This window comes from Corythoichthys intestinalis, chromosome 10 (genome assembly GCF_030265065.1).
Source record: "Corythoichthys intestinalis isolate RoL2023-P3 chromosome 10, ASM3026506v1, whole genome shotgun sequence".
NCBI classification, from domain to species: domain Eukaryota; kingdom Metazoa; phylum Chordata; class Actinopteri; order Syngnathiformes; family Syngnathidae; genus Corythoichthys; species Corythoichthys intestinalis.
The window spans coordinates 43,859,352-43,884,388 of NC_080404.1; the positions used below are offsets into that span (position 1 = coordinate 43,859,352).

General features: G+C 40.0%; 1 protein-coding gene across 1 annotated transcript in view; it reads left to right on the plus strand.

Moving 5' to 3' along the window:
* Positions 1-25,037, plus strand: part of thada (THADA armadillo repeat containing) — a 167,672-nt gene that overhangs the window by 30,434 nt on the left and 112,201 nt on the right. The window contains exons 21-22 of the mRNA XM_057847681.1: positions 2,428-2,588; positions 21,303-21,412. Coding sequence (XP_057703664.1) covers positions 2,428-2,588; positions 21,303-21,412 — 271 coding nt within the window. The remainder of the gene's footprint in view (positions 1-2,427; positions 2,589-21,302; positions 21,413-25,037) is intronic.

Sequence of the window (25,037 nt, forward strand, 5' to 3'; positions counted from 1 at the left end):
TTAACGTTACAGACAAAATGTCTTACATTCATCCAGAGTCTTTAGTTTTGGCCTAAACTAGGGCTATCAAATTTATTGCTTAATTGGCGGTAATTAATTTTTTTAAAGTTAATCACGTTAAAATATTTAAAGCAATTAACGCATGAGCTGCACGACCCACTCACGCGTTGTCGCGTTCAATCTATAATGGCGCCGTTTTACCTATATATAGAGCTAACAGGCATCGTAAAATGAGTAGAGAGAATTTTGGCAGTCTTTGGAGCCTCTTTTTAATTGGCAAAAGCCTTAAAATCCCTCTCTCAACAATTAGAAATATCGTGGGAAGCAATGTGGGGAAGAATGGTAATGGTTGATCTTTTCCTTAACACCCTATGTTACTTCCCAACGCAGAGAAGATATATCAATTGGTGCCACTACGCACAGGCATGGTTGCACTTCCCATCATGCATTTGGGCAGAACAGTTAGATGGCTTCAGTATCATTTACTGAAAGCTCAACAAATACACTAAATGGCAATATTTAGTCACAATATACAAAGTGACATTTGTCCTTTAAGAATTACAAGTCTTTCTATCCGTGGATTAGAGGTTAGATTTTGTGCCCGAACCCGAATGTCGGGTCGGGTCGGGCCCACATTTTAAGCATTCACGTTCGGGTCAGGTCGGGCCGCCATGCCGGACTAATAAATTATTTAAAAAAAAAAAAAAAAAAAAAAAAAAGGAGAGCAGGCTCTCTGTATTGCGCTTTTGCTTGTGCGTGTGCACGAACGCCGTGGCGCCGGCCGCTTTTTCTTCTTGTCCTCCCGCTGTACCGTTTGCGCACGGCCGAGGCGCCGCCCTCATTTTCATTTCCTTGTCAGAGAGGCACGTCCATGTGAGAACAATATCCCACACACTCAGAAATATGTTTAACAAACTTTCCCAGCGTTATTTCGTTGTGTGAATGCTTTGATAATTCTCAAAAAAATATGTAGATTATTTAAACATTAAGAAAACTTGCGTTTTTTTCTGCCAGCTCGAAGAAATGAAAATAAATTGCTGCTGCTGCGTTTTTTCCGTGTCACTCCAAAAAAAATTAAAAACAAAAAATGGAGAGCAGGCTCTCTGTATTGCGCTTTTGCTTGTGCGTGTGCACGAACGCCGTGGCGCCGGCCGCTTTTTCTTTTTGTCCTCCCGCTGTACCGTTTGCGCACGGCCGAGGCGCCGCCCTCATTTTCATTTCCTTGTCAGAGAGGCGCGTCCATGTGGGAACAATATCCCACACACTCAGAAATATGTTTAACAAACTTTCCCAGCGTTATTTCGTTGTGTGAATGCTTTGATAATTCTCAAAAAAACATGTAGATTATTTAAACATTAAGAAAACTTGCGTTTTTTTCTGCCAACTCGAAGAAATGAAAATAAATTGCTGCTGCTGCGTTTTTTCCGCGTCACTCAAAAAAAAAAAAAAATAAAATAAAAAATCGGGTTTTTTGGGCTCGGGCCTGCAAATCTAGTTAAGTGATCGAGCTCGGGCCGGGTCGGGCCTCAATACCAGCGGGCCGTGTCAGGTCGGGCTGGATTTTTTAGGCCCGAACTAGGCTCTACCGTGGATCCCTCTCACAGGAAGAATGTTAATAATGTAAATGCTATCTTGAGGATTTATTGTCATAATAAACAAATACAGTACTTATGTACTGTATGTTGAATGTATATATTTGTCCGAGTTTTATTCATTTTTTTCTTAATGAATTGCCAAAATGTATATGATCGGGAAAAATTATCGGGAATGATTGAAATTGAATCGGGAGCAAAAAAAAAAAACAATCGGATCGGGAAATATCGGGATCGGCAAATACTCAAACTAAAACGATCGGGATCGGATCGGGAGCAAAAAAACATGATCGGTACAACCCTAGTTTTGAGTAATGAACCAGGCTGGGAGTTTTTAAAAGCCTCAGGAGTCTTTCGCAGGTGTTTTGAGTTAATCCGTTTATTCAGAGTATTAGGTTAGTAGCTTCTTTAGAGTACCTTTTCATGATATGCTAATTTTTAGAGATAGGGATTTTTGGTTTAAATTGACTTTTTTTGCCAAAATCATCAATATTAAAACAATAAAAGGCTTGAACTACTTCAGTTGTGTGTAATGAATATAAAATATATGAAAGTCTAATGGTTATCAGTACATTACAGAAAATGAACTTTATCACAATATGCTAATTTTGCTAATGACCTGTACATTCGATTTGTTTTTGATTTGATATAACTAATTCATTACATTGATTCTAGCTGCTATGTTAGTAATGTCCTGACGGGGGCAGCGGTTGTCCTTTTTTTTTTTTTCCCCCCCTTCCCCTCATCCTCCACTTTCTGTGTCCTGGAAAAGTGATGAAACTTCCCTTTTCCCTTTGTGTGTTTGTGCACGTGCATGTGTGTGGGCATGCTGCAGGTGGTGAGGGCTACAGGGTGACAGCCCAGATGGTGCTGGTGTGTTGCTGGCGGAGCATGAAGGAAGTAGCCATGCTGCTGGGGCAGCTGTGTCAGAGCCTGCCACTGCACTACAGCAGTGACGGCGCGCACACACATCCTGGGCTCATAACAGAGGCACAGGTAACACACAGATATTTCACTTTGCTCCTGCTATTACCCCATGTTGCATTTTACTAGAACTGTGAGAGTTATAACTCATCATTCTGACAATTTAATGCATAGTTTTAGTATTTAGTTTCAACAACCGTCTCAAGGTTTGTAGTTGTGCTCAGACTTCTGAGAAAAGGGAGCTTATATGTTCTAAAGAAATCAGACATTCAACACCCCCCCCAAGTAGGCATACATTTAACTTAGAGTACTTTGTATCAATTGTGCTTTGAACCCTGAGCCTTTGGGTTCCTAACATCTAACATTTGTTTCCCAAAGTTGGGCAAAGATGTGACTTGATAACAAAAATATGCGAATCTGACCAGCCATTGTGGACGTGTAATAGCAAGTCTAGACATTGATTGTGCTTTTACCAAAACCACCGCAGTGCCTCCCAGGGGCCCTCTGCTCTACTCTGTTTTCAAGAAATGTCAAGTCTATTTTTGACAGAAGCTGTGTCATCTTGTATGGAGTAAATCAACTGAAACAGCAAGTTGGACAAAAAAACTTCAAAGAATAAATTGAAGCTGATAGATCAGCAGAGTTCTACATTTGTCGAACTATGAATGTGGGCTTTGCTAATACTGAACAGATACTTTAATTCAAATCTAATGAATAAGATGATCTTCTCAATTCATTACGCTTTAATTGGTTGTCATGGTTACAAGTTGTATTAAAAAGAAAAATGCTTTCCTATTTTTTTTTTTTTTTTTTTTTTTTACCCTTTAACCTCTATTAGTTGTGATTGGGACCTAAATGTAAAATCAACACTCTGTACAAAGATTTGAAAAACAGTGTTAATGAAAAACAATGAATGAAAAACATGGTTTACAAGACTCCTTGAATCGCGACGGAGGCTTACTTTGGAATCGCGTGCCTAAGCAAAAGTAAAACAATTAAATTGTATAGACAAGTTTCTTGAGCGAAACATGGGCGGCGCCATCTTTGATAATTTCTGCTCCGAACTTCCGGTTTAGACAGAACAACATGAAGTGCGGTTGAAGTAAGCAGTGTTTTGACAAAGTTAAAACTGCTAAATCAAACCAGAGGAACCCACTGAATCTCCAAAAATTGATTCAGCACGACGTAGATGAGACTCCGAGGCTTTCTGTGCTGTACGTAAACTCCTGGAAGCGCATATATACGGTATATTTATTTGGTTGGAAGTGGAAACGTCCAGCTTCAAAGCGCCATATCTACCTCGCCATACGCCTTAATTAGAAACCAGCTTCAGACAATAAGTTAAGGATGTGCTTTAAACCAAGGATTTACCTAAAATACCGTATGTTTGTTCTTATCAGTTCGTTGATCATTTGTGGACAAAATTACAACAACATGTTTCCCTGTGTTGACGTGAGGTGCAGATTGATACGCCGGCCACTTGAGTGACCAAAATGAGGTGATATTACAAGTAATATTACAGTTGCAGAATGCAAAGGGCTGAAACAGATTTTGTTGTTACAAGAAAATACTACAAGGTATGTACGTATTAACAAAAGAGTATGTCATTCTTTTTTATTGCAGATATTCATCGCAATAAAACATTTGGACAACATGATTCCATTTCTTGTTTTATTTAAAACGATTAGTGCATGTGCAAAAACAGGTCAATAAAGCACAATCTATCAAATTATTAGAAAAATACAGGGTGTCCATAAAGTCTATTTACCATTTAGAAAATGTATTAAAAATGCAATTGATTAGATATTTTATTCAGATTTGTTCTATTGTATTTAGTGTTTATTAAAGTTTTTTATCGACTAATTGGTCCATTTTTCTTCATTGAGACATCAATTTCTGCAAATGTTTACCTTGACCTTTTAACTGAATATATGGCACCACATCTGAATGACATTCAACCAACCATCATTTTTCAGCAAGATGGTGCACCACCACATTGGGGGCTGCATGTTCGTGGGTTCCTCAATCAAACATTTCCAGACAGATGGATTGGAAGGGATGGGCATATTCCTTGGCCACCACGTTCACCAGATATCACTCCCCTGGACTTCTTTCTATGGGGCTATGTTAAAGATATCGTGTATCGAACAAATATAAGGGACATTACTGACCTTAAGCGAAGGATTAGTGATGCCATTGCCACAATTGATGAGGCTATGCTACAGCGAACATGGCAAGAAATCGAGTACCGTATGTAGAAGTGTATTAAAAGAGGTAAATAAGCGCTGAATACAATAGAACAAATCTGAATAAAATATCTAATCAATTGCATTTTCAATAAATTTTTGAAATGGTAAAGAGACTTTAAGGACACCCTGTATTAACCTAGGTGGAGCATTAGTCGAGCCTTTCATCATCAAAGTAGAACGCACGTAATTTCGATACATGTCCATCGACATACAGTTAGGGTTGTTGTGAGGGACATCGAGTGGTGTTCCCTTGCCTAACAGCGTTTTCCACCTGTAAACAAACGAACAAAAAACTTGTAACACTTGCATTTATGCTTTTACATAATTGTGCCATCCTACACGTACTGATTAGCAACAAACTAGCAGCAGATAGCATGTGTTGCAGCCACAGCAGTACAGTACTTGTAAATAATATTAAACATCATCATAATAAGAATCATCATTGTAATAACAATATCAAAGACAACAAGTCGTTTCATGCGCAAGATTTTAGCTTAAGTATGTTTTGAGCACCGGACACACGAAAATGCAGGGATATGAAGAACATACAGTGCTGCTCAAAAGTTTGTGAACCCCCTCAACATTTTGGAATTTTCTATTATTTCAACCTGATTTCCTAATCAATCAATTCAGTAGTTTTTTTTTGTTTTTTTAACAGTTGTGTTGTCGAGACTAAATTAAAAAGAGTTTTCATCAACTGATGTAGGTGCAAAATTGAACTGTTTGGTCACAACCAAAACCGCCATGTCTGGCGAAAAGTCAACACTGCATACCACCAAAAGAACCTTCTCCCAACAGTGAAGCATGGAGGTGGGAATGTCAAGATCTGGGCTTGCTTTTCATCCTCAGGACCTGGACAACTCCACATAGTCCAGGGAATCATGAATTCTGAGGAATATTGTCAAATCCTAGAACATAACCTGACGCCATCTGTTTTGAAGTTAAAGCTTGGCAGAAGGTGGATCATGCAACATGATAATGATCCAAAGCATTCCAGCAATACAACCAAGGAATGGCTGAAAAAGAAGAAGATTCGTGTTCTGGACTGGCCCAGTCAAAGTCCTGACCTAAATCCCATTTAAATGCTGTGGCGGGACCTGAAGCGAGCAGTTCATGCCAGACGCCCATCAAACCTCTCTCAACTGACTGCGTTCTGCAAGGAAGAATGGGCAAAAATCCCCCAAAGTAGATGTGAGAGGCTGATTAGTCACTACAGAAACCGTTTGGTTGAGGTAATCTCTGCAAAAGGAGGCGCAATATCCTATTAACTGAAGGGGTTCACATACTTTTGCACACATGATATCTGAGTTTTTCTTAAATCAACCACTTTTGTTAAATAAAGAATGATATATATATAACTATTTCTTTTGTTTCAGTCCATTATTTGGAATGTCAGTATTGTGGATTTGGGTATAACTTAACATTTAATAAGGTTATTTTAGTTTTTTTTTACAAAAAATCTGACCATCGCTGTGGGGTTCACAAACTTTCGAGCAGCACTGTACCTTCCTTAACACCAGCGGCAACATGGCGATGTAAACACACAGTCTTTGTGGTGGCATGGGCTTGGTTCCACATCTGCCTTCATGAACATGTTGTTGTCCCATGTCGTGATGATGGCATGAAAATGCGGTATTTCCAAATTGTCTTTTTTTGAGGGATTTTGATGAGTAATGTTTACTCCAGATACACTGTTGTTTTGGATGGAGAAAGTATAAAACGGAAGTCGTGAGCTGGAATGTGCAAGTACCTCGGAAACTTGTCTATATTTAGAGATTATAACATTGATACAAACCAACAATAGACTTTTATACATTTACATTTGGAATCCAATCCATATGTCAAATGTATGGAAAGGAATTCCTTGCAAGGCTGCTTTTAATGAATAAATATGTAAAGCATTTGTCTCCATTATAAATGCCAGCCTTAAAAAAAAAAATTATCTTCACAAACTACTTGCAGTGAAACAGTTGTTGGGAGTTTGTCTGTGTCATGCTGCGCTCTGTACAATTAGCATCTTCCCTTGTTAGCGTCAGGCTTTCGTTTAGGCATGACCCTGCTGCTTTAATGACCCCGATTCTCCTCCCTTTCTACCGCATTCTTTCCAAATCACTTCCACCACCAGCATGAAAACACTGGGCACTACAAACGTCTACACACATAAACCCAAACATGTACAGGAATAGTTGTCTGAGTGGTTCAGCATGTTAATAAGAGTGCCAGACAAAGGCTGTGTTTGCCTTTGTAGGGGGTAAAGGGTGCGTTTACATGTGTGTCTGGTTGTTTTTACTTGTTGACTTTGCGTTAAAACTGTGAGTAAGTAGGAAGTCTTATGTTCTGGATGTGTGTCTTGGTGTTAGGTTTTGTTTGAATTAGGGATGTCCCGATCCGATACGGGTATTTATGGAGTATCAGATCTGGTCAAAAGATCAGATCCGATCCAGTAGTCATGTGTTTTCAGTACCATCCTGCTTTTCAGTTTCAGCTGCTGTGAATCAAACCACTAGGCAAATATATCCGCTAAGTGAGACTATTGCTCTTTAGAAACTAATGATAGTAACAGAGCATCGTGTAATATTCTTGAGTTACTAAATTTATGGACTTTTAGACGCAAGTTTTTTTCCCTCATTTTGAATCCTGCAGCTTATTTGTTGATTTATTTGGGTTAATAGGTAAAACTTTATTTGACAGCGGCGTAGTAAGACTGTCATACGCCGCTGTCAAATAACTAAGTAACTAGTAGAGGTGGGAATCTTTGGGCACCTAACGATTCGAATACGATCATGATTCAGAGACTCAGATTCGATTATAAATCGATTATTGATGCCCCCCTCCCCCCATTTATTTATTTATGTTTTGTATATTTGTTCCAAAATTGTTCAAAAATCCTCTCAGGCTAAATAAACCAAACCACTAAAAATACTCAAGTCCCCATTCTGTATCAGCAGCTTTAAACTACATTCAATTAATTTATAAGTAACTTGAGTATTGAGTAAGTAACTGGTGTTACCTTTCATGTATTTTTTTTTCCATTTTTTCAAAAAACAAAACAAAACAAAAACATAGTAACCTTTGCTATGTTTGGAGGTCATTTAATGTTGTGAATCAACCGTTAAAGTTGTTAAAATTGCGCTCGTTATTCCATAATTTCCTTCATGTCTACTTTCGACATGTAAAAGTTTTAAAACTGTTTCATCATTTAAAGATAGATTCAAGTCAAGATTTTGCTGATTTAGGGGTTATCTTAGATTAAAAGTAATTAGGTTCGTTACAACAGAGCCTTCTAGAGAAGTCTACTGCTTTAAAATGGCGCCTGTTTACTAGCGCGGGAAAGTCTTTTAACATCTAGTCTAGATATATGTGATATCTACCATAGCCGTATGTTGCCGTATGTTTGTAGCAACTAGCAACTGGGGGCTGTTTGTAGCGGCTGACGGCCGCTGTCAGGTATTATTGTTTTTTTTTTGCCTAGCGGCATTAGCTGCACATGATATTTACTCTCGGTCCGTTCCTCATTGCGTCCCGAAGACCGCGCTGACTGCGTTTTATTTCCGTTTTACCTGGTATAATTCAGTAATCAAAATTTGGATGTTTGTGAATCGTTCTCGAATCTTCCACGGCCAAATCGCGAATAATCTAAGAATCGGAAATTTTGCACGCCTCTAGTAACTAGAGTGGCGTTGTATAGATTTTTCGAACGTTTTGTGGGGATACACTGACCTCTAGTGGCAACAGTGAATACGACATAACTCGTCTAAATGCTGAATCCAGCTGATCCCTGTTAAGACCAACATGAGGTAAATTTTTGTTTGAGCGAATGTTTGTTTATGCATTTGTAATTTAGAGGTATATTTAGCAGTTTTCTATGAGAGTGTGTTTCAATGATTTGTTAAGAAAAACGTTTCAAAAAATGTTAGCCTTTTATAGCGTTTAAGCTAGGAGACTTTTGCTATCCAAGTCAGCCAATTGTTCTTTCGTTGTACTTAGAGCTCGTTATTTTTTATACTGTTTAAAGAGCATACGACAGGAGAAAAAAAGTCTTAAATAGCATTATTATGTGAATTAGAATCATATTTTGAGACGATTCGACTATATACAACAATTTAGCAAAGCGCAGATGACGTGAAATTAGTCTTTTAATCTGCCGATTAGCCACGCCTACCGTTATAAGGCTCAAGCGTCCCCAACAAGTGGATGACGTCAGCGGGAGACTGGGCTCATCGGTTTTACTATTCAGCCCATTGAGGCGGAATTATTCAGAACGAGGAAAACGCGACGAAGAGAGACGCAAAATGTCATTGTTTCAGGCTCTGTACTCCAATATTTTTACAGGATATTCTTTTTATCCAAGTATTTTCCCCAATATCTAAATGAATGGCTTGAGAAGGACCAGTCAGCCCGTCAAGGGGGAACTATTCACAACGAGGAAAACACGACAAAGAGAGCCGCAAAATGTCATTGTTTCTGTCTCTTTACTTCAACATTTTTACAGGATAATCCTCTTTTTATCCAAGTATTTTCCCCAATTGCTAAATAAATGGCATGGTCATAACAAATAACAGTCTTGTGCTAAATGGAATATGAAATAGTAAAAATGCACTTATTCAGGACGACATGGCAAAATTACTCCATAATGGTCAAAACTGTCGACTTCACCTTTACTGTCGCACCTCCCGAACGATATTTTATGACACCTAAATCAGACATATGTTATTTCCCTTCCCCGGCTTCGGAGAATGTAAACAAACCAAGAGGCGTGACAGTTAGCCGACATGCTAACCCGAACCGAGTGATGTTTCAAAGTCTTCGAAGCGGAAAATCACACATAACTAGCCCGGATTATTTGACATGACGACTGGGTTGTCGATTGTCTAACGGATCGGCAAACCGCCCGGCGGAGAGCAATTTACAGTTCGTGCCCCGGAGGAGGGCGGCTGCAGCTGTTGTGCAGCTAACATGCAGCTAATGTGCACGAGGATAGCTTTTTACATGCCTATCAATGATCAAACGTAAGTACTCCTTTATTTAAAGAAAGTTTGTAGTGTTTACTTTGTAATCGCTGTATTAATATTTGACATAATACAAAACAAGATGTTTACTCACTTCCTCGTAAGTCCAATGGTCCCACAGTAGTAGGGCTTGGTCAATATCCACGGTGAATGGGAACCTTTTGAAACTCCAAAAACTCGCACACGCCTCTTAGGCTAAGCTCAGATATTTTAGTTATAAACCTATTTATTGCTCTTGTGAAATGAAAGCCCAATTCTGAAGTTTGAAGAAACACAGGTATTTTATTTTATTCACATTGAATATTCTTTTGAAAGCGCAATCTTAGCAAGCCAAAATAAATGTTATTGCAAGCATAAACATGTTTCTTTGTTTTATATCTCCTTAAATTTGCTCTGCAACGCATTAAATGTTTGTAACTCAATTACTCAATTATTCGAAGTGACTAATAGATAGATGAATCGATTAAATAATCGATAGCTGCGGCCCTGGTGTAAATATCCCATAATACAGTGAGGACAGCTGCGGCTAATAGTCCAGTGCGGCTTATCTATGAATAGATGCCGTTTTCGTGTCAAATTTGGTTGGTGGCGGCTTATAGTCAGGTGCGCCTCATAGTCCGAAAATTGCGGTAGTTATCAGATTGGTATTGGCAAAATGGAAGTCAACAAATCGGCATCGGGACATCCCCAGTTTGAACACTTCATGCTTTTCTGCTGTTGGTGGGACAAGACCAATTCACTATGTTTGCTGAATAACATATTATCATTTTCACTACAGATGAGGTGAAAATATGACTAACACTAAATGGTCCTGAAGAGTTTGGCTTCAGTGGTACACCTTATTACATAGGAGGAAAATCATACCCTCTCTTTCATAATCACATCCAATGCTTCTTTTCTGTATTTATCATTTCGGCAATGGGAGACATTTGTACGTGGCATTGACGGTCTTTGGGGTGACTTCTGCTGTTTTTGGAAGGTTGGGTGCAGACAAAGTCATTCAGCCCTACCGAAGTGAGCACATGCATGTAGTGTCTGAGTGCCTATTTGGAACTATAACGTGTCTATGTCAGCCAGCATTTTGTGTTTCATCTCCGTTGGCTTAGTAACAGTGGAGATGTTTCTGCTCCTGGGTAACGCTATGACAACGGCAGCTATTATTGCTGTGTGATCAACATAAGTTTGAGATATGTACTGTAGTTAAGGGCCATTTGATTTAGTCTTATTACAGTCGTACATGGTGACCATTTAGAATGCAACTTTGTTGTATGACTCATACTACTACTGTTGCTGCTGTAGCTACTATACTCCAGGTAATAATAATTCGTAACAGGGGCGTTACCAGGGGGAGGCAGGGGTGGGTTGTGCCCACCCACGGACATGGTCTGCCCACCCAAAGAAAACTGGATGTAGTACTAACGGCAGTCTTGGCACAGCGTATGGTATCCCATTCATATAGTACTGATGTGTTCTAAGTTTTAACCTTTGCATTGTTACCACCTCTTTCACCTTAAGGAAGGAAAAAAAAAAAAAAAAGAAATATTGGGTTTGTTCCGAGGGGGCGCTACACAAATTTACGCATATTTTGATTTATTTTTTAAATATTTTTATTTTTATTTTTTTACATTTTATCAAAGTTTTCACCAGTGTTCACCTGGCTGTTGAGTTTGGTGAGTTTTGTAGCATTCTGAGGGGGTCAAAGTAGGGCTCAAAGCGTCAACGGGACAAAGAATGACTACTAGGGGGCGCTACATAGTGTATTTGGAATTTGTCACGGTATCAAAGATTGCACCTGTCTTGACCTGCCTGCCGATTTTGGTGCATTTTGAAGCATTTTAAGGAGGTCAAATTGAGCTCAAAGGGGCTGCGGAACAAAGAAAAACTATAATAATAATAATAATAATAAAACCGAGGAACCACAAAAGGTTACCTAAAAAAAACATTGTCACCTCCATGTCCATACTGTTGAGTTATAGATGTGGTCTAAGTCAAATAAAATCCAACTTTTATTTGTTTAGCTCAAATCACAACAACAGTTATCTCAAGGAGAAAAAAAACATGTTTTACGGTGCAGTAGCCCTACGGTAGATTTCGACCTACTTGAGCATTGTAGCTTTTTTTTTTGTCCGCCCCACCCCCACCCGCCCCAGTTAGGGTTAATTCGTAAGAAGCTTATACATGCAACATTCCACACAAATTCCTTAATCACAGACACTTCATTTTAGGGTTGTCAAAAGTATCGATGTAAACATACTGAATTATTGTATCCGGATACGATATTTGATTGCAAAAGTATCGGTACTCAAGATTTTTTCTCCCCCCAGTATCACAGCTCACCAGAAATTTGTTTTCATTGGGTAAATTTGATTTTGCACTACTCATAATAGTAATGGTAATAAAGGTTATTTTTGCATTTTCCTTGTTAATTCATCAGCTGCCATTGATAGCGCTAACCATTCGTTCAATGGCTACTCCCAGTCAAATTGAATTGGATGTCTAGCATGATGAGCATTCACAGCATGTCCACATGAACATTTCATGCCATGCAGTTAATTGTGGTTTACTTCCTTTTTAATATCGGGACACTTGCGGGTCACTTCATATACAATTTGAGGCATTCCTGGATCTCTTGTACATTTAAAAAAAAAAAAATCATTTCCTGTAGCTTTGAAGATGCTATCAAGTATTTTTTTGTGTATTGAAATGGAGTTAAAAAATGTTGTATCGCGACAACAATAGATATGATTTTTTTTAAAAACAATGATTTTTCGTTTAAGTCACCTTTTTCGACTAATGATTCCAAAGAAACAAAATTTCATGTGCATTATAGCTTTATTTTTTATTTTGGACATTTTTATAACTAGTGGTGTTAAAAACAATCGATTCTGAGATATATGGTGATATTATGTCATGCAATTCTTGATTCAAATCTTTCTGTATTGATACTTACAAATGTGTTTTTGGTGGAAATAAACAATTCAGTGGCTGCACTTCTACTCGCATCCAGTAGTTGGCAGCGCACATCAGCATTGCCTTGCAGTCTGCTGAAGTAACAACAGTATTAGACTAATCCGAGTACGGACTTGTGTACGTCGCCCTCTAGTGGTTGGCCGCCATTACTGGGGTGTTTAAACACCTGTAACAGCCCAGCGTCAGTCAATGTAAACAGTAACATTAGCTGGTGTTGGCTGTGTGCTGCGGGCGGCACACCTCAGCAATGGGGGATGGGGTATTTCTGGTCGTTTTGCTCAGATTAGTCCTTTTATAAGGATGAAATTTGGGATAATTTTGGCTTTTACTGCAAAAACAAAGGCATGGAGTATTTATAATCCTGCATTTAAGCAGTTATGGACTAAAGCAGGTTTGCACTAAAAAAGAGAAAATGTTATCATGAAAACCATATGTTGTTCAAACATAAAACAAAAACATTTTTACTTGAGTGCTGGATGAGGTTGGTTGACATAAATGGACTTTTATGCATACACAGAGATTGAGGCGAGACAGGCAGGGCAGTGTCCCCCCCAGTGGCCGAAAAATTATTATTGCGTGTAATTGAGTTTCCTCTGAATATGAATTTAAAATAAAGACCTAACTGGTAAAATGTTGTTTAGAAACGATGTAAAGAAATAAAATACCAAAAATGAATTAAATGAACAAGAATCCTACAAAGTATTTCATAATGGGTTAAAAAAAAAAAAAAAAGTCAAACAGATCATGTGACTATTCCCCCAGAAGTCTAACTCTGCCTATGCTTTTATGTTATTTTGATTTGTTTGTTTTTTTGTAAAGTAATATACAAATTTCACAGTTAAGGGTGTAACGGTACATGTATTTGTATTGAACCGTTTGGGTACGTGGTGCTCGGTTCAGAACGGAGGCGTACCGAACGAGTTTCTGACGTAATGTAACCTTTACTTTTCGAGGCTGTGAGTCGATCGGGTTAGTTTCTTTGTGTAGATTATATTTACTCAGTCTTCTCTACTATAATGAGGACCAGCACGGTAGGACAGTATAACCCAGAAACGTCAACGTGGCCGGCACGAGAATGCAGTGAAACGCGGGCGTTAAAGTCAATCAGCCAATGCCCACCAGTCGCAGTGCAGCCGCGTGTTAGACGCGTCCCAGAAGCAGCTCAACACGACGCACGCAAAAAGAACAGCAGAGTTTATTATTTGACGCAAGACGCGACCCTCCTGCATCAATACTACTACCGGTAGCTAGGATCGGGCAGACTGGAAGTCACTCGTGTAAAAATACGGTGGATCCGGGCGATTTTCAAACTAATATGCAATCGTAACCCACTTTTAAAGTCCATCAGATCTCTTGAGTGGTAGATCGGGGCACAGTTGACTTGTCTTTGTTGATTTACTGCTGTCTTCTCTGCTATAATAATAACCAACACGGCCCCGTGTTCAATACAAAACCCTCCTACCACAACAAAACAAGTAGGACCTAATATTCACATAGGAACTAAAGTTATACAACATAAAATGTACGATATAAATGAATACTACATCACATTTGAAAAATATAAACACATAATAAAATAAATAATAGCCCATTTAAATAAAATAAATTGAAATGAGCTAAAACACCTTTAATTAAATTATAAGAATAATACACAGATCCTGCTTACACAATTAAATTTATTAATTTCTGTGTGGCGCTTTAACTTGAGAAAATCCACCAATAAAGCTTTTGAAAACCATTCATAAGAAAAAAATGATTCATTGAGGCATTTCAATTGTAAAATACATGATAAAATCTTTGTCATTGGGATTGCTTTTCTCTTTTTTCTTCTTTCTTTCAGAAAGAAAGCTGACCAATACGCGGGGTCTGAAAGGCAAATTGTTGTTGGATTATCATCTTTAAATACTCACTACTTTTTGAGCGGAATTCTAGCTTTGTATAGGCTAATGTTCCTATTGTTGAAAGCACAAAAGTGTGTAATAAACAACTAGCACATTTATATTTTGCATTTTGTTTTCTTACTGTACCGAAAATGAACCGAAGCGTGACCTCAAAACCGAGGTACGTACCGAACCGAGATTGTGTACCGTTACACCCCTACTGTATAATATAGAAACAAATCTTTATGAAAAACACTAGTCACCATTTGAAATTGTTCGCATTACAGCTTTCTAATACTTGTGCTATTTTTAAACTCAAAATTCACGATGCTACCAGTAGATTGCAGCTCAAATAGAAAGAACAATAAACATGGTCAGAGTGCTGTCTTACGCATTTGAGCCAGTGTCACGGGTTGATCCATACATGTAATTAAACTTGGGAAACTTCGCTCTCCCCACAGGGAAGTTTTTCAGGGAAACAGGCACGCATGCAAACAGGAAGTTGATGTCTAAATAAATCCCTTCCCCCGCCCTAGCTTGCTTGGCCTTTTTAAAACGTTACACAGACGGGAACCTTGAGGAAGAAGGCTTTAAATACGCGGAACAACAGCCCGACTTGGCCTCGCTCAGCACCGCAGTGGTCTGGGCCCGGCAACCTTGGGCATCTAACAGTGACTGCTGTTTTTACTCGAGTGAGGTCAGACCTGTCCTGGGAGTCCATTCTCAAACCTATGTGATAAGTCATTGTGCTTGGTGCAGTTGTGGTCTACTCATTCTGTGCTTTGGTGTTTTAGTGGTGTTCTTTATGACTGCAGGGTCAGTCAAGTTTTCTAAACTGTGATTTGGCTAAATAAATGGGCTGCCTCAGCTTTTCAATTTTTTTCTCCACATGTTCCCCAAATTTTTGTTTTTATAGCCACCCATCCATTTATTCGTCACAGGGTAAGAGTATGTAGATATCTCCGATCCGATCACGTGTTCAGAAATCAAGCCGATCATGTCGTTTTCAAAGGATTGGAATTGCGTACGAAAGATTGGATTTTAAAATGTGTGTAATTGTATTTTTAGGTATCAACTCATTGGCTGCCATTGCCGGCGATAGACGGCCAATCCATTTTTTTTTTTAATTTTTTTTTTTTTAAACCTGTCCTGTTCAGCTGTTTGACACAGAGAATGGAAGTCTAAGTGCCCGGATTCTGAACAGTTTTAATGTTTCACATTGAGGGTCTGACATACTCCCATTGTGATCATTCAAAATACCTTTTTATTATGACAAAGCAGCGAACAGGAAGGGATTATGGGGGGACAGAAGAAAAGAAATACAAGAGAAGAAAGAAAAGAAACACATACACAAACAACAACAAGAAATACATTGAACATCTAAACTAGTTACTAATATGCTGGTGCTATCGTCAGCGAGATGTATTTCCGGTTTACACCATGTGGGGGCCTATTGGCCAGTGAAAGAGGAGAATGGGGGTGGGGGTGTCTATAAGACTATAAGCTAAGTGATTGAAAGGGGTAGAGTGTACACAAATCAGTTCTGTGATCTAGAACCCAGTAATCGTGTGAATCTCTTATGAGTGTAAGCCCGTTGGCGACCAACCCTACGCCGCCGCATCGCCAATCCCGGCACCGGAACCCCCAACCCGAGCATGCCCTACCACATCCAGCAGCACGCAAGCCCCACCGGGCGCGCAACAGCCACGCAGACGGGTGGAGAAACCGCGCGGGCGCCAACCCAGGGCCACGGCCCCCACCCAGCCAGCCCGGGGAGGGAGGGAGGGAGGGCGGGCGGGGGGGTGGGGGGGCCATGCGCAGCCCATCCCTCCTCCCGCCGCCCAGCAAAGGAGCCACCGCCAAACCCGGGACCCAGGGTGGTCCCCCGGGCCACCCGCGCGCCCATCAACCGGCCTTCAGGGATGGCAGGAGGGGACGCATCACCAACCCCACGCCTACACCCACCCCCGCCCGCCCACCTGGGCCACGAGCCACAGCCCCCCAACCGGCACGGCACGCCACGGGACCCCCAGCGGCCCACCAAGCCCCAGGCAAGGCAGGGACCCCCGCCGGTGCAGGCGACACCCCGCGATACACCGGCGCCCAGCCAGCGACCCGCGACGGAGCGCAGGGCGGATGCCCAGCCAGAGAAGAGAGGGGAAGGCGGAGGCAGGAGAACGCCCAGGAGCTGCCACGGGGCGATGCAAGATCGGAGACCCGACCCCCCAACCCACTCCCGCGGCCGGCAGCCGAGGCAGAGGGGAGGCCACACCCCGGGAGCCACGCCATATAGAAAAAGTGTGGGACCCACCTACCACCCTATTACTGTGGCTGCCAGGTTCCCGACTGGCAGCCATCACCCAGCACCGTGATGGGGGTGTGAGGGGAGGGTAGTGCAATGTATGCATTAAAATAGGAGAGCTTGGCTTGGGACAGTGGGACCGCAGACGGCCAATCCATTTTGACTGGGAGGGCTAGCATCGATCAAAGGATCACAGTCAACTCTAAATCACCTTCACTGGCGGTGAAACATGATCACTCAATGCCAGCCAGCCCAGTTGAAATGTATTTGATGTGTATTGCTGTCAATGGCATTGAATGTGTTAAGTGTTGCAAGCAACAATATAGACCCTACTCACCAACGTCACAGAATGACGTGTCGCTGTATCCGGCCGCCATATTGTCCGTCATTGTTTATCCGTATTCTCAATGGTTTCAATTTGTCGTGCAATTTATAGACCCTACCCACCGACGTCACAAAATCACGTGATCGCTGTATTGTTCCGCCCCCTTGTCCGTCATTTTGTGTCTGTATTATCAATGGTCTCAATTGATCGAGCAATTTATAATGCATTTCATGGAAGACCCGGTGCTTTCGGATGCCGTAAACTCACTGGATGCGTTGCATAAAAGGCGTTATGTGGAAAAGCTTCAGTTTATCCATTCGCCAGATCCATATTTGATGCCTAAATCGATGTTTTTCGACCCGCTGTCTTCGCCTGACATCTGCTAGCTACCCTGATATTTACAAGTATCAGCCTATTCTCACGAAAGTTTGAAAAACTTTAAGAGCTTGGAGGCTTATAAATACTTCGTTGCTGGTTGGGTGAAACAGGTCCTCGTCCACGAAAATTCGGCAGGAATCTATCTTGTGCTTGGAAAGGTGAGTTACGAAATTTTCAATTCAAAATCTTTTGTTCTTGCTAACATCCACTGTCAAGTCTAATGTATTTCATGTCATTTGTCAATGGAGCTAGGGCTTTTAATGTTTATATGGTTTAGCGATAGCACTCTCACTACATACATACGTGTATGTTGTCGGCGATTAGCCTAGCAATGATCTTAATTGTGGTTGTCAGCCCAAAACCCTCTAAATATATATTAAATGCATCTTACCAGATATAAAATGACTACTACATAATCTGTGGTAATCGTTTGGAGCCCAGTTTTCTCGTCGAATTGCAGCAGCCCATCTCGCTCTCGCCTCTCCGGGTCTCTCGGAATCCGGTAGAACTTCAAGTCTCTCCGTCTATCTTCTCTGTTATTGCAACCGACCGCCACACACGCCCTCACCATTTTGATTATTAATGTTAACGAGCAGAAAAAAACGCCGTAAATAGGAGGAATGTACGTAGCCGTAACAGGTAAACACGATGTGTTGACGGACAATTGGGCGGCACCAGTCAGGAGGCCGGAGTTGTGACGTCACGTGGGTAGGGTCTATAGCGCAATTCATGGAAGCCCCGGTGCTTTCAGACGCTGTAAACTCATTGAATGCGTTGCATAAAAGGCGTTATGTGGAAAAGCTTCAGTCTATCCATTCGCCAGATCCATATTTGATGCCTAAATCAATATTTTTCGACCCGCTGTCTTCGCCCTCTCTGCCTGACATCTGCTACCCTGATATCTACAACTATCTTGTCCACACAAAATCAGCCTATTCTCATGAAAGTTTGAAAAACTTTAAGAGCAGCACTCTAAGCAACATTACCCTGTGTGACCCTTCCAATTTTCTAAAATGGCGACAATCAATCAAAAAAAAAGGTTGACTGCGATGGCCGACACTTCAAGGATAGGTGGATAATGGACTATTTCTTCAATAAAACACGCAACAACTGTGTCTGCCTCATTTGCAAAGAGACAGTCGCTGTTTTCAAAGAGTTCGATGTGACGCGATAATGATATTACCGAACAAGACACGCTGACATGTACGACAACATTACAGGGAAGAAGGCGAGAAACTATAGCAACTTGAAGCTAGTTTAATTTCACAGCAGCAGTATTTCGCAAGAGCCCGAGTGTCGAAAGAGAACGCCATAAAGACGAGACTGTTGAAATTATTAATTAAAAAAAATAATAAAGCAAATGTGACACACAGAAGGGCTTGCTAAAATTTGTTTAAATATATTGTTCTATGTAAATCAGCCAAGGTAGCCCCCTGCATTTTTACCACACCAAATCTGGCCTCCTTTGCAAAAGGTTTGGACACACCTGTTTAACTGATGATCCGTAGCTTCTTTGCCCCAAAACATCACTGCTCTAGAGGAGATCTGCATGGAGGAATGGGCCAAAATACCAGCAACAATGTGTGAAAAGCTTGTGAAGAGTTACAGAAAACGTTTGGCCTCCGTTATTGCCAACAAAGGGTACATAACAAAGTATTGAGATGAACTTTTGGTATTGACCAAATACTTATTTTCCACCATGATTTGCAAATACTTTAAAAATCAAACAATGTGATTTTCTGTTTTCATTCCACATTCTGTCTCTCATGGTTGAGGTTTACCCATGTTGACAATTACAGGCCTCTCTAATATTTTCAAGTGGGAGAACTTTTAGTGGTTGACTAAATACTTATTTGCCCCACTGTATATACAAAGAAAGAATGCAACTCACAAGCGATGCATGTATAAGAGACAAACAGTGTGATGAGAGATCGAGAACTGCCACTGAATACTGGATGCAGACGTTAGCTGGTCTGAATAGCACTGTATTGGTATGAGTTCGCGTCGACATATAATCACGTCAGCAGAGCGTGCTGAAACCCATAAAATCAGTCGCACCCAAGTGCCAGCAGAGGGCGACAAAACACCAAAAAACACAAGTAACAAGTGGACACTGTGCTGTCATTTTAATCTGTTTGAGCGGGCATGTGCGTTAAATGCGTCAAATATTTTAACGTGATTAATTTTAAAAATTAATTACCGCCCGTTAACGCGATAATTTTGACAGCCCTAGTTTAAAGGTATATTTAGCCATTTTTTGTGGGAATATGTGTTTGAACCATTTGTTAAGAGCATTGTAACAAAAAATTAATAAATAAAAAAAGTATGCATTTTATAGCATTTAAGCTAGCGGACCTTTGCTGTGTAAGTTAGCCAATTATTTTTTTTGTTGTACTTAGATCCCCATTTATAATTTTTGTCCACCGTTTGTGTTCTAGAGCAGGTATTTGAATGAAGTTTTTTATCCAATTACTCGATTATTTGAACTAACTAGTTTATTGTTTAATCGACTACTAAAATAATCAATAGCTCCAGCCCTAGATAGCTTTATTCAATTGGGAACATTGTGCATTGTTAGGCCCTGTTTTTAATCAAGGGTTTGTTTGGTAAAGGCTCAGTCACTCATGTAATTGTTTTTTTTCCCCGGTGGTTTCCAGTCTGTTTTTGTTAAGACGCTGTGTCAAAGCCACATCCCAGAAGGGGTCGTTTTGGAGTTTTGTTTATTTGTTTGTTTGTTTTTGAACTAGAACCTTGCCACTCCCCCTTGTGCCCTCTGTGCCACCCCAGACTAAGCCAAGGGTTGGCTCTCTTAGTGGTAGTGGTGACACCACAGCTTTAATGACAGGGCACTGGAGCTCCGCGTCCGCCTCGCCCTGCCGCCTCACCTGCTACACACTCACCAGTTTACATACTGCCACAGAAATGGCACTAGTGTGTATATGCATGTGTATAGTTAGAATAATGTTGCTAACACTATTACTAACTGGATGGTTTTACTTAGACTGGTTATTATGCGGATGTCTCAGCATCCTTATTTGAACACACTTGTCACGCTACAGCCATGCTCCTCTTATATTGGACATACTCGCTGCTCACTGGTAAAAAAATAAGTGGTGTCTCTAAAACAAGCCTGTTGCCACTGTTAGGGCTTTAGTTTCAATGCCAACTAGAGAAAAGGCTAAAGTGTAGCGATGGTTCTTATGACCCTTTTTTTATTTGCCTCAAATTTTCCACGTCTACTTTAAAATTGATAGACTGCTGTGTCAGCATTAGCTTGATCATTGTGGGATTACATCACCCTTGTCAAGTTAGATGGGTGTGGAACAATAGCTTGGTATTAATTTGTTTTATTGCAAAGTTACTCACACAAAGATGAAGGACAATGTTTAATGGGGTGGTTTCATAAAGAATTTAAAGACTTCCTTTTTGTTTTAAGTGTGCATCTGGAAAAAGTCTGGTCTTGCTCACAGCTTCTGAGTATACACCAACCAGCGGGGTTCATTTTGCAATTGTTGTGGAAAAGTTCACTGAAATTTAAATGAACATGTAACTTAATGCTGCAGTTCAAAACAAACAGTCCTACCAATGGCAGTGCACCTGAGTCTACTCCAGTAATCTACCTGCCCACATTATAAAATGTCATATTTCATCGTGTATTCTCTCTCTGTTACAGGTGACTTGTATTGGCTTGTATTTCCGTCAGCAGCTCCTGCAATCCCGTCATCGTGGTGCCTTTGAACTGGCTTATGTGGGCTTTGTTCGCCTCACTGACATGCTATGCAGGTATGTGTTAACATAGAGTGATGACTGGGCCTAAAAGGTTGTGGACATAACTTGCACATTACAAAGATAACTGTAATTACTACCATTTAACTAGGCACTAGCTAGGCTATAGGTTTGGTCTCAATATTGGTAGGGAGGATATAACAGCATAACCTGCATGTACACTTTTTGCTGGGGACGGGACATTAATAAGACCAAACAGATTGGGTGAACGGGGGTCAGGGCGACAGTTCTCACCAATATGAACCTAGTTAATTCAAAATAAATCTGTATTGACATTAGTGCTGCAACGATTAATCGATTAACTCAAGTATTCGATTAGAAAAAAAAATATTCAAATTAAATGTTCCCGCTTCGAGTATTCGTTTAATTAAAGTGGCGTTGTAATCGTTTGTTTTGAAAGTGTTTGCCTTTAGTTTTATTGATTTAGGTGGATACACTGCCCTGTAGTCTGCCTCATTCACATGGCTGAATCCATTTGCTCCCTGTTAAGACCAACATAAGCTGAGTTGTTGTTTGAGCTAATGTTTTTGTTCATGCATTCGTAATTTAGTTTAAAGGTATATTTAGCCAATTTTTGTAGGAATATGTGTCTGAACCATTTGATAAGAGCATTGTATAAATAAAAAAAAAAGTTTGTATTTTTATAGCATTTAAGCTAGCGGACTTCTACTATGCAAGTTAGCCAATTGTTCTTTTGTTGTACCTAGATTTTTATTTATTTGTATATTTTCGATACCGTTTGAGGCTCAGCTAAGGTATTTTAATTTTTTATCTTCCTCATCAGATTACTTGATTATTCGAACTAAGTAGTTCATCGATTAATAGACTACTAAAATAATCAATAGCTGCAGCCCTAATTGACATATACTGTCACTGCAAATTTATAACATCTTAATCTGATCATTTTTCTTAAATCTAGTCGAATGATTTTCTCCATCTTGTTTTGAGTGTTAGAGGCTAGTTAACAGATTAATGAATCAGATTCTTCCACTTTAAATAATGTAATAAGAATAATAATGTATTGGTTGTCGTTAAGCCCATACGTCTAAAAGTTGATCATTTTTCACCTAAATCAAGAAAAAAATGCCTTCATATGTTGTTTTGAACAATTCCCATTCTTGAATTAAGAACATTTCTGACAAACAAGTTTTTTAAAGACTAAATATACAAACTTTTTGCTTAAAATAAGTCCGTTAAGCTTATTTTCAGCGAGCTATTTTTCTAATTTCAAAAAATCTGAGTGAAATATACTTGAAGTACTGGCAGATAATTTCACTTATTTCGAGTAGATGTACACTGAAAATGAGGGAATTTTCCCCCCCCAGTTTTAAGGAGGTGGGTTTTTGCAGTGCATACAGTGCTGGTCAAAAGTATTGGCACCCCTGGAATTCTGTCTGATAATGCTCAATTTCTCCCAGAAAAGTATTGCAATTACAGATGCTTTGGTAGTAATATCTTCATTTATTTTGCTTGCAATGAAAAATCACAAAAGAGAATTAAAAAATAAATAAAATTAAATCATTACCATTTTATGCAAAACTCCAACAATGGGCCGGACAAAAGTATTGGCACCCTCAGCCTAATACTTGGTAGCACAACCTTTAGACAAAATAACTGCGAACAACCGCTTCCGGTATCCATCAATGAGTTTCTTACAATGCTCTGCTGGAATTTTAGACCATTCTTCTTTGGCAAACTGCTCCAGGTCTCTGAGGTTTGAAGGGTGCCTTCTCCAAACTGCTATTTTCAGGTCTCTCCACAGGTGTTCTCTGGGATTCATGTCTGGACTCATTGCTGGCCACTTTAGAAGTCTCCAGTGCTTTCTCTCAAACCATTTTCTAGCGCTTTTTGAAGTGTGTTTTGGGTCATTGTCCTGCTGGAAGACCCATGACCTCTGAGGGAGACCCAGCTTTCTTACACTGGGCCCTACATTATGCTGCAAAATTTGTTGGTAGTCTTCAGACTTCATAATTCCAAGCACACGGTCGAGGTAGCAGAGCAACCCCAAAACATCAGGGAACCGCCGCCATGTTTGACTGTGGAGACCGTGTTCTTTTCTTTGAAGGCCTCGTTTTTTTTTTCTGTAAACTTTATGTTCATTCCTTTTCCTAAATAGCTCTACTTTTGTCTCATCTGACCTGAGAACATTCTTCCAAAACGTTTTTGGCTTTCTCAGGTAAGTTTTGGCAAACTCCTGCCTGGCTTTTTTATGTCTCTGGGTCACAAGTGGGGTCTTCCTGGGTATCCTACCATAGAGTCCATTTTCATTCAGACGCCGACAGATAGTACGGGTTGACACTGCTGTATCCTCGGACTGCAGGACACCTTGAACTTGTTTGGATGTTAGTTGAGGTTCTTTATCCACCATCCGCACAATCTTTCGTTGAAATCTGTCGGCAATTTTTCTTTTCCGTCCACATCTAGGGAGGTTAGCCACAGTGCCATGGGCTTTACACTTATTGATGACACTGCGCATGGTAGACTCAGAAACATTCAGGTCTTTGGAGATGGACTTGTAGCCTTGAGATTTCCCATGCTTCCTCACAATCTGGTTTCTCAAGTCCTCAGACTCTATGGTCTCTATGGTCTTCTTTCTTTTCTCCATGCTCAATGTGGTACACACAAGGACACAGGACAGTGGTTGAGTCAACTTTAATCCATTTTAACTGGCTGCAAGTGTGATTTAGTTATTACCACCACCTGATATGTGATACAGGTAAGTAACAGGTGCTGTTAATGACACAAATTAGAGAAGCAGCATTATTTTTCAAAGGGTGCCAATACTTTTGTCTGGCCCATTTTTGGAGTTTTATGTAAAATGATAATGATTTTTTCCCCCCATTCTCTTTTGTGTTTTTCATTGCAAGCAAAATAAATGAAGATATTACTACCAAAGCATTTGTAACTGCAATCATTTTCTGGGAAAAATTGAGCATTATCTGACAGAATTGCAGGGGTGCCAATACTTTTGGCCAGCACTGTATGTATTGGTTCAGGTGATACACCGTTCGATTCAAACTGTTGTTTTCAAAAGCTAAAAAAGAAACATTTTGAAAATTTCCTGAATAAATGTCTGGATTTTATGAGCAAATTCTAATTGCAATATTTGAACACAAATTATATTACCATACACAAGAAATACAAACTTGTTAATCATCTCTTAACTATCCAGAAATGCAAAAAAGTAAACATATGTCTTAGTACCACTCAAAATTGTCTGTCTAAATAAATTAAATATGATAAAAACCTCTTAGTCAAAGAATAAAAAAAATAAATAAATATGAAGCCTTCTCTCAGGTAAAACACTGATGTTTTGTCCACCAGCACAGCCAAACTTAACTGAAAATTAAAACTCCTTTGGGCTGCTTTAAGACCACATAAATACAATAAAAATGAAAACTGGGGAGAGCGGGGTACCTTGGTTCACTAAGTTTCTTACAGTTTAATTAACGTTAACACTAGAAAACATACAGGAGGATATTTCTCTCAAAGCAGCTTCCTCCTCGAGTTCAAGAAATTCGCACAGATTAATGTTATGCTAACTCTGAAGCAGGTCGGACTTTCAGTAGCAAAATTAGTGGTGAGTTCCCCACCCCCACAACAGTCAAGTCTCTTTACATTA